This window comes from Notolepis coatsorum (genome assembly GCF_963971535.1).
Source record: "Notolepis coatsorum genome assembly, chromosome: 18".
Classification (NCBI taxonomy): domain Eukaryota; kingdom Metazoa; phylum Chordata; class Actinopteri; order Aulopiformes; family Paralepididae; genus Notolepis; species Notolepis coatsorum.
In genome coordinates, this window is record NC_140182.1 from 36,076,942 (window position 1) to 36,088,714 (window position 11,773).

An 11,773-nucleotide genomic window follows, 5' to 3' on the forward strand; every position below is an offset into this window, starting at 1 on the left:
AGTTGTCTGTGCCAGCTAACTTGCTGTCAGGTAGAGCCTGGAGTAACATTTCAATATCACTAACCTCAACCTGTTGAAAATCAAATGTACACCCTTTATCTTTCATTATGATATTCTTAATTATGTCATTTGATTTTGTATTGTTTGAGATGTGCATTCCCTGCCTGAGCTGAGATATCTTACTTGCATAAAAATCATTAAAATGGTTGGCAATATCACATGGTTTGGTTAGGACAATTCCATATGACTCAACAAAAGGTGTACAGACATTGGATTTTCTACCCATAATTTGATTTAAAACATTCCATAGATTTTTACCATCATTTCTCACATCATATAACCATGGTTTAAAATATTCCCTTTTTCTCACCTTATTTAACTTTGTGACTTGATTACGTAAGGAACGGTACTTTTGTCTGTCATCTGCAGAACTGGAACACACTGATGCTTTTTTGGCTACAGTATGTCTCTCTCATTCATTAAAATTCATTAAAAGCTACTATCTATCCATGGGGCTGATTTGTTTCTGACATAAATAAGTCCAGTGCAACCTCTGGGTCATCCTCACAACATACCTCCTCCCAGTTTATACCCAACATTTCATTAATAAAACCTTCTACATTAAAACTCTTATATGACCGTGAGTGAAATTTCAGGGGAGCTCCCACAGACCGTAGTACAATATATACATACATGAAACACATATAACACTGTACATAACAGAATATTTTAAATAAAGTGCATGATGAGTGGTAACAGTGATTATCAAGTCCAGGTAAGTGCATGGTGCACGTGAGGGGACAGTCAATGAGCGTTTAACAGTCTGACTGCTTGGGGGAAAAAGCTGTTCTTAAATCTTTAACTCTTGGCATGTATGGACCGGTATCTCCTCCCTGAGGGAAGGAGCTGAAAGAGGTGATGTGCTGGGTGAGACTGGTCCTTGATGATACACTTGGAGCGGTGGAGGCAGCGGGAGGTGAAGACGGAGGTGATGTTTGATAGAGGAGTCCCGACAATCCTGCCTGCCGCCTTCACCACCCTCTGTAGAGCCTCTTGCTCTGCCTTTGTGCAGCTGGATAACCACACAGACTTCACACAGACTGTCTGTACAATACTGCTGTAGGCCTATAATACTTATGTAAATAAGTAAGGCAATTGAAATATATCTGCAGTACAGCTCAATACACACAATTGTTAAGGGGATGCAGACCAGAGAAAGACTTCCGTCTTGTTTACATCAGGGTCCCCCATTTTCAATTCATCATAAATGTACAGTTCCCTCCCCCTTGTATATATTTACTGTATGTCACAAATGTAACAGTACTGCATGGTCTGCATCCCCTTAACAATTGTGTGTATTGAGCTGTACTGCATTCTGCAATCTGTTAATAAAGTTTTCAATCAATCAATCAATAAATCAATCAATCAATCAATCAATCAATCAATCAATCAATCAATCAATCAATCGGTCACTGTACCCATTCTGCAATCTGTTAATAAAGTTTTCAATCAATCAATCAATCAATCAATCAATCGGTCAGGTCACGTGTACCCATTCTACAATCTGTTAATAAAGTTTTCAATCAATCAATCAGGGCCTGTGGTCACGTGTACCCATTCGGCAATCTGTTAATAAAGTTTTCAATCAATCAATCAATCTGTTAATAAAGTTTTCAATCAATCAATCAATCAATCAATGAATCAATGAATCAATCAATCAATCAATCCCGCAGTGCAACGTGACCCAAATCATACGGCAATCTGTTAATAAAGTTTTCAATCAATCAATCAATCAATCCCGCAGTGCAACGTGCAACGTGACCCAAAATCACGTCACCATAACGTTTTCAATCAATCAATCAATCAATCCCGCAGTGCAACGTGCAACGTGACCCAAAATCACGTCACCAAAATCAGCCAATGGAAGCGAGGGGTTGCTATGTGCGGTGCTTGTATGTGCGGGGCTTGTAAGCGCTGGTCTGAAGGTCTGCAGCTGGATACTATTGGAGAGTGAGGCCAGCGCAAGAACATTGTGCAGTACTTGAGTACAAACAGTGAGAGGCAGCAATACGCCAACAGACATCGAGTCTGCCGGAAAGTTAAAAAAAAAAAAAGAAAAAAAAAAAAAGAAGAAGAGACGCAGATTACAGTACAGAGAAGGTCGCGTCCCCAACAGTCAGTTTAGTTTGGTGGTATTATTCGGTTAAAAATGATGTCCATTGCCGCTCGTTACGGGGCCGTGTCCCCGTACTTGCAGGGCACGAAAACAAGAGTGAAAACCCTGGGAGACGTAATGGTGAAGAATGTGCCTGCTGCTTGTGTCAGTGGTAAGGTCGGTCGTCTTTAACTAATAGACTAGTGATGGAGTGTCCTTCTGAGAGGACTGCCTGTTATGATGACCTTATGTAGAATTTGATTATATTATTACGGTACCACTTGAGACAATACGTTTCGGATGGTTGTCAACTTGTTAGTTAGCTAGTTGTTGTGGGATAAAAAATAAAAAAATGGGAGTGGCAAAAATAGTAGAAGTTGTTCTTACCCAAAGAAACCGATAGTTGTGGTTCTTCCAAATGAGATGGTATGCTATTGGTCTGTATCAGTGTTGGCCTTTTAAAACGTGTTACTTTTCTTGAGTGTTATAAATGTAGTTAAGATAGTAATTAAACACTTGAATGCTTAGAGGGACTGTATTAATATGGCTAATAGAATATATAATGGCAGCCTCCATTAATGATGTCACTCGGTCCCTATACCCCACAAGTGTGAAGAGAAACACATTCTCTTCTACTGTTAGCTAGCATTAGCACTAACATTAGCTACCAAAAATTTGAGCTAATGTCGACTTTGCATTGTGGAATAGAAGGAATTTTTTTTGATGACATCACACATGGGGGCAGCCATAGATATATATATATATATGGGGGCAGCCACACTCCATGCAGTCCCCCATTGTGAATGGATGGACGTGTTGCCATCTTGACCAATCGTGGCCTATGTCTCATGTGCAGCTCCCGGGGGAATCCGCCTCGCTCACACAGACATCAAGATGCCAGATTTCTCTGACTACCGTCGCCCCGAGGTCCTCGATGCAAACAGGTCCTCTCAGGACAGCAGCGAGGGCAGGAAAACCTTCTCCTACCTGGTGACCGGGGCGACCACGGTGGTGACCCTCTACGCGGCCAAGGCGATCGTCTCCCAGTTTGTCTCCTCCATGAGCGCCTCGGCCGACGTCCTGGCCCTGTCCAAGATCGAGATCAAGCTCGGCGACATCCCAGAGGGCAAGAACATGACCTTCAAGTGGAGAGGCAAGCCCCTGTTCGTCCGCCACCGCACGGAGAAGGAGATCGCCACAGAGGAGGCCGTGAACCTCTCGGAGCTGCGCGACCCCGAGCACGACAAGGACCGCGTGCAGAACCCCAGCTGGATGATCGTCCTGGGCGTGTGCACCCACCTGGGCTGTGTGCCCATCGCCAACGCCGGGGACTACGGAGGCTACTACTGCCCCTGCCACGGCTCCCACTACGACGCCTCGGGGCGGATCAGGAAGGGGCCCGCTCCTCTCAACCTGGAGGTGCCCTATTACGAGTTCCCTGACGAGACGACCGTCGTGGTGGGATAAGACACTGGGGCTCTTTTCTCTGTTCTTTTTCTCTGTAGTACGTCTCTTAATCTGGTCCGTCTTGAGAACTTGTGAGGTCGAGACAGAAAGGTCACTCTTAACAAATAAAGGTATATTTTAAGCTACTTGAAAAGGTTTTGTTGTTATTTCACTGTTTCGCTTCTTAAGAGGTTAAGGTGTCCCAAGGGTGATCTATGCCTGTTTTTTAAGGTCTACGTAGGGCCGCACATCGAGTGGTTGTGGGTATATTAAAATGCCCGATCAGTGATCCAAAACGTAAACGAATGGGTAGCCACACCAACAGAAATAAGAACAGACACGTCAGCATTCTCTAGTTGATTTAGAGCTCCTGATATGAGGACTAACGGATGACACAAATGAGTTTAATTGTATTTGCAGTGTTTTGTGTCTGTAAAGGGTTTCTTTTACGTAGGTGAGTGAAACATCTAGGCTTATATTGCGATTATCAATAGATTAAGAAAGTTCCAAACAATGTATTCCCATCAACAGAGCAAACACTTCAAGAATGTATATGAATCAATATACCACTGTTTACCACATACTGATATAGTCAAACAAAAGATCACCAATTGGGGCTTTACGGCACTTGTTTAGGGGCCCCTGTATAGGTTACATACAATACAACAAGTCTGGCGAATATAATTATTTTCATTCTGACAGACAACACTCTGACGAGTGGTTGCTGTTGGTTGTCTTTTCAAAAGGAGTTCATCCGATTGGCCATTTACACATTGGTTTCTTCTTTCTTGTTTGTAAACACAATGTGTTCGCGCCAATCAGCAATACCCACTGACTCACATGACTGAGTTGCCCACTACCTGTGTTGAGCTGCAGTGCTAAAAAGTACAATGGGGCTCTATGGAGAAACCATGGCACTCCCATGAATAAATTGTTTCAAAATGAAAACGTCTGGATGTAATTTAGCCAAATCAGCACAGCTGTGAATGTGAGTCTTTCACGTTTTACATAGCTAGTGTTGGCATGGATTGATTGTTTAGATCACTAGCATGGCTTACAAATGCAAATGTATTGTGAATCTGCCATGTTGTTCTGACCAGGATTACATTCCTTTTTGCCTCCTTGTGCGTGCACACAGAGTTTGACGTGGACGAGAAACCCATCTATAGATGCATTCTTCTAAATGTAACACGTATAGATTTACCAGATCCAGATATATCAAAGAGTAGGTGTTCTCCACATAACCAGTCTTTATCTGTATGAAACAATCACAGTCGAGCTCAAAACATTCATCCGACTTTTTTTTTTATTGTTGAAAAATAAAAAAGGCAAACATGATTGGCCCAGTGGCAATGTGCTCTTCGACGCTGGTAAAATACCTTCTCTTACCAGCTCCGATAGGCCAGTGTAAACAGCGGTTTACAGCGAATAAATTAAATACACAACCTTAATATTTGGCATACAATCAGTGCATAAGCCACTCTAGTGTATGATGATCAAGTGTAACCTTTGAAAATAACACTACATTGTAGCTGCCTTGAAGACCATAAATACACACACAGCAGTCTTTTCTTCACAATTGCAACTTTTCATGATTACTTGAGTCACTGAGGGCATCGTTGATTCGTTGGTGATAAATGCATAGCACTCTTCACTCTAGTGGCCTGTCTGGTTACAAAGGAACAACCTTTGAACTTGTCAGTTGAGTAAAAGCAATCCTAGGGGAGTTTAGTGACCTCCCTTTTCACAATATTACCTAAGAACCATGATCTGTCCAAATCAAATAAAAAAAGTCCTCTCCATTACGAACTCTTCAAAGTGTTTGACTTCATCAAGGCCGTGATTTGATCTGTCCTTCATAGAGACTGATTTGATCTGTCCTTCATCGAGACCGTAATCAAAACGATCAAAGGTAGGGACGTCCCAATCAAAGTTTTTTTTGCCCCCGATCCGTGGAATTTAATATTGAGTATCTGCCGATACGGAGTCCCGGTTTGTATTTTCCTAGATAATACAGCTGCATGGTACCTCGATGAGCTCCTGCGCCACCACACCCCATCCAGAGCCCTAAGGTCTGCTGACTGCTAAGGTCTGGAGGTGCCCAGGACCAGGCTCAAAACCAGGGGGGACAGAGCCTTCGCTGCTGCAGCCCCTCGGCTCTGGAACAGCCTCCCCCACATTAGATCTGCCCAGAGCCTAGAGGCCTTTAAACCACTCCTTAAAACACACCTTTTCTCCCTGGCCTTTGACCAGAGTTAGCCTGCCACCTGTACATTACGTTTGCTGTTACTCTGGACTTTTTATCTATTTTTCTTGTCTCTTTTTATATTGCACCTTGTTCTTGTTTCTTAGTGTACTATACTTTGTATAAGTATAATGTATAACTTTGTATATGATAAGTGGGTAGGGGTGGGGGGATACTGCTTTTGAAGTCCTTTTAAAATAAATAAATAAAAATAAGACACAGGTCCTGGGCACTGGTTGCTTCGGTGTTGCCATCTGAACGCCATCTGAACAGACTAGTCCACGTAGTGCACCTCTCCCTGAAGCTCCTTGGTGACGTACCCCAGGAGGGCACCGGTCAGCTGCTGCTTCAGGGCGCTGTTACCCATCACCAGGGCTGTGAGCTGAGCCACGTCCGTCCACTGGATCCCTCCCAGGACGGACGTGATGTCCTCATAAAGTCTCTGCTGCTGCTGAGGGGACAGCTCCATGATGATCTGAGGCAGTGGCTTGAACTGTCCACTGGTCAGCCAGCATCCCAGCAGCCCACCGACGGCACCCCCTGTTAGAGCAGGAGGAGGGAGTGGTCAATTTACAAAAGGAAAAAAGGTTTTTGGGTTTGCTTCATATATTTATATTAAAAAAAGATTATATATACATAATCTTTTTTTTATGTAAAAATGCTGTAAGTGGTATTTATTTGTTAAAACAAGTGGTCTACATGTTAAAATAATAGCTCTACATTCCGACAGCCATTACTGATATAGAGTTTTTGGTTAGTAACATGGGCCTGCAGTCCGTCCACTCTGCAGTAAACAGAAAATGCTTTAATCTAATAATAATAATAAGCAAATCTGGCATGGAACATTTTCTTGAAATAATTAAAAATATATATCTAGAGACGCCAGAAGAAGGAACATCTGTTTACTGCAGAGCTGACTGACTGGGAGACCCATGTTACTGACCAGACATTCTATATCAGTAATCGCTGTCAGAATGTAGAGCTAGAATGTAGAACTTACAGCACATTTAATAGATACATATTCACTGGTGATAGCTATTGCTCACCACTGTCTCCTCTGTGATAAGGTGGGTTGGTCTTCCCTGGCAGGCGTAATCATTGGTATTTGTTTATCTATGAGGCCATTATCGGAAAGCTACCACCTTATATTGCAATAATGCTAGACTGGAACTTTAGACCCTATCTAACCCGCTCATATGACTGGTTTATGCTTGAGGTCCCTTTGGAAAGTCAGCCTTTTATTGTGGTGCACCAACTTGCTAGAATGATTTTCAGCAAAAGCTGAAAATAGATTCTCTGCTGAACTATGGTCTGTTTAGGGCCATGATCTTAAACCTCCCTGGTACATAATTTAACTTTGGCATATTGTTATCGGTTCGTTATCCGTTATTATTTTATTGTTTTTATTAGGTTTTTATTGATGTGTAATTGTTTTACTGACTTCTTACCTTTATATTCAGCTGTGTTTTAATAATTTATTTTAAAAGCCATGTAATTCGACATTGTTGCAAATGAGGGCAACCTCAACTGATTTCTTTGGGTTAAAAATAAAGGTTTGAAATTATAATTCAGCTATGGACTCCTGTTTGATTATATGTTTTTAAAAAGACATGGTTTAGTACAGAACTGCCCGTCTACACTGCAGGTGTGCAGATAATGGTGAACCAAGTAGTTGTCCTTATGGAAAATTAAATAACTCAGAGATTAAACTGTATTCTTTTACCAAGGGGGACTGACTCCCTGAGGACCACTTGTACCGTGCTGCTCCATCACTGTGGTTGTGTTGTGTGTGTGTGTGTGTGTTAACTAGAGACACAGCCTGTGTCGTATGATTCCACTCACCGACTGCAATACCTAAGGGACCTCCAATCATGCCACCTGCGAAGGCCAGTCCCCCCGCCGCCGCAGCACCCTTTGATGATCCAGTCACTGTCGTCTTTATCTGCTGATGAGCAGATAACTCACAACAGAGCTTCATAATGTCGTCAAGTCGTCGGGCCATTCTGTGAAATCAAGTATCGAATAAAATAAATATTAGCAATTTAGCATACTTTACATGTCATTGATTGATTGACAACTTTATTAACAGATATGTACAATACAGTACAGCTCAACACTAACAACTGCTAAGAGGATGAAGACCAGAAAAAGACTTTCGTCTTGTTTACACAAGGGTCCTGCTCCATTTTCAATTCATCAAGACATTTATGACATAAAAGACAATAGGGTAATACGATACACTCATCATTACTTGGTGAGTTACTTGATGGATCGTTAACAGTTAGCAGTAACACTCGGCTAATGCAGTGCTCTTTGTTTTGTTTGTATTTTACACCATCTGCGAATATTGCCAGTGATGATTCATATCCACATATCGCAACATAGACCATATACAGACATATCGTAACACGAACCACTGTACCAATGTACGAGACCCCGTTGCCATTAAATGCCTACTACACGTATGGAAAAGAAGAGGGCTCGTCGTCAGTCAGCGACCTACCTTTACGTAGAGTTGAAATCTCACATAGACGCTAATTTGGTTTAATCGGAAATCTGTGTCGCCCTGTGTGACTGTGAATACATTGGTGTCATGTTGATTCCTGAGCTTGGTCACATGTCAGATATACGGAGTCATGGTGGCCAATAGGGGATATCTGCAGAGCCACAGAGCCCAGGCGTGGACGGGTTTGAGGCGGGGCTTCGTGGCGTAGACAAGTATTAGTGGCCTGGACAAGTATTTGCACTATTGCGCATGCGGATGGGGGGGGGGGGGGGGGGGGCTCTCTCGCTCGCTCCCTCTCTCGTTTGCGTGTAGCTTTATGCCAAGCAAGCAGTGCAAAAATTTACCGTAGTGGCATGCAGTAATGCGCCTTTCATTTTCCGCCGCCCAGCGCCCAGGTCGCGCGGAAATAGGCTGTCTATTGCCATTCTCTTTGACAAACTCTAACCTTAACCAGCTCCTTAACAACGCCTAAACTTAACCGTTCTAACCTTAACCAACTCCGAAACAATGCCTAACCTTAACCTTAACCATGCCTAACCTTAACCATAGAAATTATATTGCCATTCTCTTTGACAAACTCTAACCTTAACCAGCTCCTTAACAGCGCCTAAACTTAACCGTTCTAACCTTAACCAACTCCGAAACAATGCCTAACCTTAACCTTAACCTTAACCATGCCTAACCTTAACCGGCGAAAGAATACACGTTAAAAAAAAATCACGTTAAAAAATATTTTCGATGGGATTCGAACTCGCCAGCAAACAAGCCATAGGATCCACAGCCATGTGTCCTTGCCAATTGAGCTATTGCTAGATACTGAATAAGGGGCGGTGACTTATATATATTGAGCTCCCATCTCATGCGCATGCGCGGGCACCTCGCGCGAGCACGCCGGCGCACGCACGCACCTGAGCGAGCACGCCGCCGCCGGTGCACGCACGGTAGCATTTGTCTGAAAAGAAGGGCGCTTTACCGCACTAGCGTGCGGTGACGAATGCGGAAGCATTTTTGCACTGCTTGCTTGGCATTAACGTACAGGCCTCTCGCGTACGCCACACATACACAACCTAACTTTTGTCTCGTTTACATCAGGGTCCCCCATTTTCAACTTAACTTTCGTCTCGTTTACATAGACAGTAATGTTACATCTAGACATTTATGACATACCAGATCTACAAATATACAGCACCGTTTGTGATACAAAATATAGTAATAATAGAGTATATACATTTGAGGGGGAATACATTTACATTTAGTCATTTAGCTGACGTTTTTATCCAAAGCGACTTACAAGTTCTGAAGGGCACAACTCTTATCAGCTGATGTTCATAAAGTGTTGAGTGCTACAGTGTAGGTTAGTTTATTAGGACAAGTGCATGACAGTCAGCCCTGCTGGTCTCTGACAAGAACAAGTTACAGGTTGAAAAAACCCTCAGCTCGGAACTAGGCAAAATCTGCATATGGCTCGCCGACAACAAACTATCATTACACATGGGCAAAACAGAGTCCATTCTCTTCGGTTCAAATAACAAACTCAGCAAAACAGACGGCTTCTCAGTTACAGTGGGTGACAATATTGTCACAAGGAAAGATGAAATTACCTACCTGGGTTCCATCCTAGAGGCTAATCTTTCCTGTGACAAAATGGCATCCAATGTAATAAAAAAAGTCAATCAACGAACTCGATTCCTGTACCGGATCTCCTCCCTGGTAAACAAGAATACCCTGAAGACTCTGGCAGGAGCACTCATTCAAGGGTACTATACGACTATGCTTGCACCTCATGGTACCAAAGCACCTCAAAGGCACTAAAAACCAAATTACAAACATCTCAAAACAAACTGGTCAGACTACTGCTTGACCTGACTCCTAGAACCCACCTCACCCCTGCACACTTTGCCAACCTAGGATGGCTTAGAGTAGACGACAGAGTACAGCAACTTGCAATGGGCCTGGTCTACAAGATACACTACACGACCAAGGTACCCATGTACATGTCAAAATACTTCCCAAAGGTCAGTGAATACCACGATCACAACACCAGAGGGAGCTCCACAAATCATGTAAAACCCAGATTCGGCTCAAACAAGGGACTAAACACGTTTCGCAATTATGCCACAACAATGTGGAACGCCCTACCCAAAGCTGTAAAGGAATGTGAATCACCCACCTTCAAAAACACTCTCAAAGAACACCTACGGGAGACTGCAATTCAAAACTGGCCCCTACAAATGTCCTAACCCAGTTGTACAATAAAGACCAAGCATGGCTTTGTCAGTATTCCAATGTACAGCCCCACCCAACCCCACCCCACCTACCCAACCTCCTCCAATGTACAGTCTCTATGTCAAATGTATGTCAGTATTCCAATGTACAGTGTCGTCCCCCCCCTACCCAACCCCCCCCCCCCCCCACCTCCAATGTACAGCCCCACCCCACCTACCCAACCTCCCCCAATGCACAGTTTCTATGTCAAATGTATATACACTCTTCTTCTGGATTTTTTTAGTATCACAAACAGTACTGTATTTGAAAATCTGGTATGTCATAAATGTATAGATGTAGCAGTACTGTCTATCTGTATGTCATGTGTGTCATATGATGAATTGAAAATGGGGGACCCTGATGGAAACAAGACGAAAGTCTTTCTCAGGTCTGCATCCTCTTAACAACTGTATGTATTGAGCTGTACTGTACTGTACCCATTCTGCAATCTGTTAATAAACTTTTCAATCAATCAATCAAAAGGTTAGTTAGGGTTAGATTTTTTTTATTTTTTTATTCAGATAATGGTTGAATAAGTGCGTCTTTAGTTGACGGCGAAAGATTGGACGGGTTTCGGCTGTCCTAACTGGGGTGGGTAGTTCATTCCACCATTGTGGGGCAAGGACTGAGAATAGGCGACTTCTCTTTGATGACCACACAACATACTTCACATGTCATTTTTCTTTTTGTGGAGACGAAGATGATGAGTACCAGTCTTCTCCTCAGACATATAAAATCAGTTTTTCAATCAAAAATAGTAGAGTACATTAACCTGGCACACAACATACTTCACATGTCATTTCTCTTATACAGTAGACCCCCCAGTACTTTGTGGAGACGAAGATTATGAGTACCAGTCTTCTCCTCAGACATATAAAATCAGTTTGTAATAATAGAGTATATACATTTGAGGGGGAATAAACTGTACATATACAGCACTGTTAAACCTGGCACACAACACACACATTGCGCACTCCAACACCTACTTGTCCAGGCCACTAATACTTGTCTACGCCACGAAGCCCTGCCTCAAACCCGTCCACGCCTGGGCTCTGTGGCTCTGCAGATATCCCCTACTCCCTACTCCGGCAGGCAGCCAATGGGATACGGCCTAAGTGCATGGTTTGGGGGAAACGTGCACTTAGAATCACCAGAA

General features: G+C 43.1%; 2 protein-coding genes across 2 annotated transcripts; one reads left to right on the forward strand and one right to left on the reverse strand.

The window, feature by feature from the left end:
• The first annotated feature begins 2,130 nt into the window (after positions 1-2,130).
• On the forward strand, positions 2,131-3,755 carry LOC311244907 (cytochrome b-c1 complex subunit Rieske, mitochondrial-like). The gene is made up of 2 exons (XM_084334602.1): positions 2,131-2,327; positions 3,012-3,755. The coding sequence occupies exons 1-2, from the start codon at positions 2,210-2,212 to the stop codon at positions 3,620-3,622; spliced, it is 729 nt and encodes a 242-aa protein (XP_084190728.1). The 5' UTR covers positions 2,131-2,209; the 3' UTR covers positions 3,623-3,755.
• Positions 3,756-4,975: 1,220 nt separating this feature from the next.
• On the reverse strand, positions 4,976-8,454 carry LOC311245125 (protein C19orf12 homolog). Its single transcript, XM_084334918.1, has 3 exons — positions 8,350-8,454; positions 7,689-7,849; positions 4,976-6,386 (listed from the first exon to the last, which is right to left on the reverse strand). Exons 2-3 carry the CDS (start codon positions 7,846-7,848, stop codon positions 6,121-6,123), a joined length of 426 nt encoding a protein of 141 aa, XP_084191044.1. The 5' UTR covers position 7,849; positions 8,350-8,454; the 3' UTR covers positions 4,976-6,120.
• Between the last annotated feature and the right edge of the window lie 3,319 nt (positions 8,455-11,773).

Bases quoted from the DNA above. Each gene is read 5' to 3' on its own strand.
- LOC311244907 (XM_084334602.1), top strand. From the start codon at position 2,210: ATGATGTCCATTGCCGCTCGTTACGGGGCCGTGTCCCCGTACTTGCAG. The intron at 2,328-3,011 runs GTAAGGTCGGTC...TCTCATGTGCAG, and splicing joins GCCTGCTGCTTGTGTCAGTG to CTCCCGGGGGAATCCGCCTC.
- LOC311245125 (XM_084334918.1), bottom strand. From the start codon at position 7,848: ATGGCCCGACGACTTGACGACATTATGAAGCTCTGTTGTGAGTTATCT. The intron at 6,387-7,688 runs GTGAGTGGAATC...CTGCTCTAACAG, and splicing joins TCCCTTAGGTATTGCAGTCG to GGGGTGCCGTCGGTGGGCTG.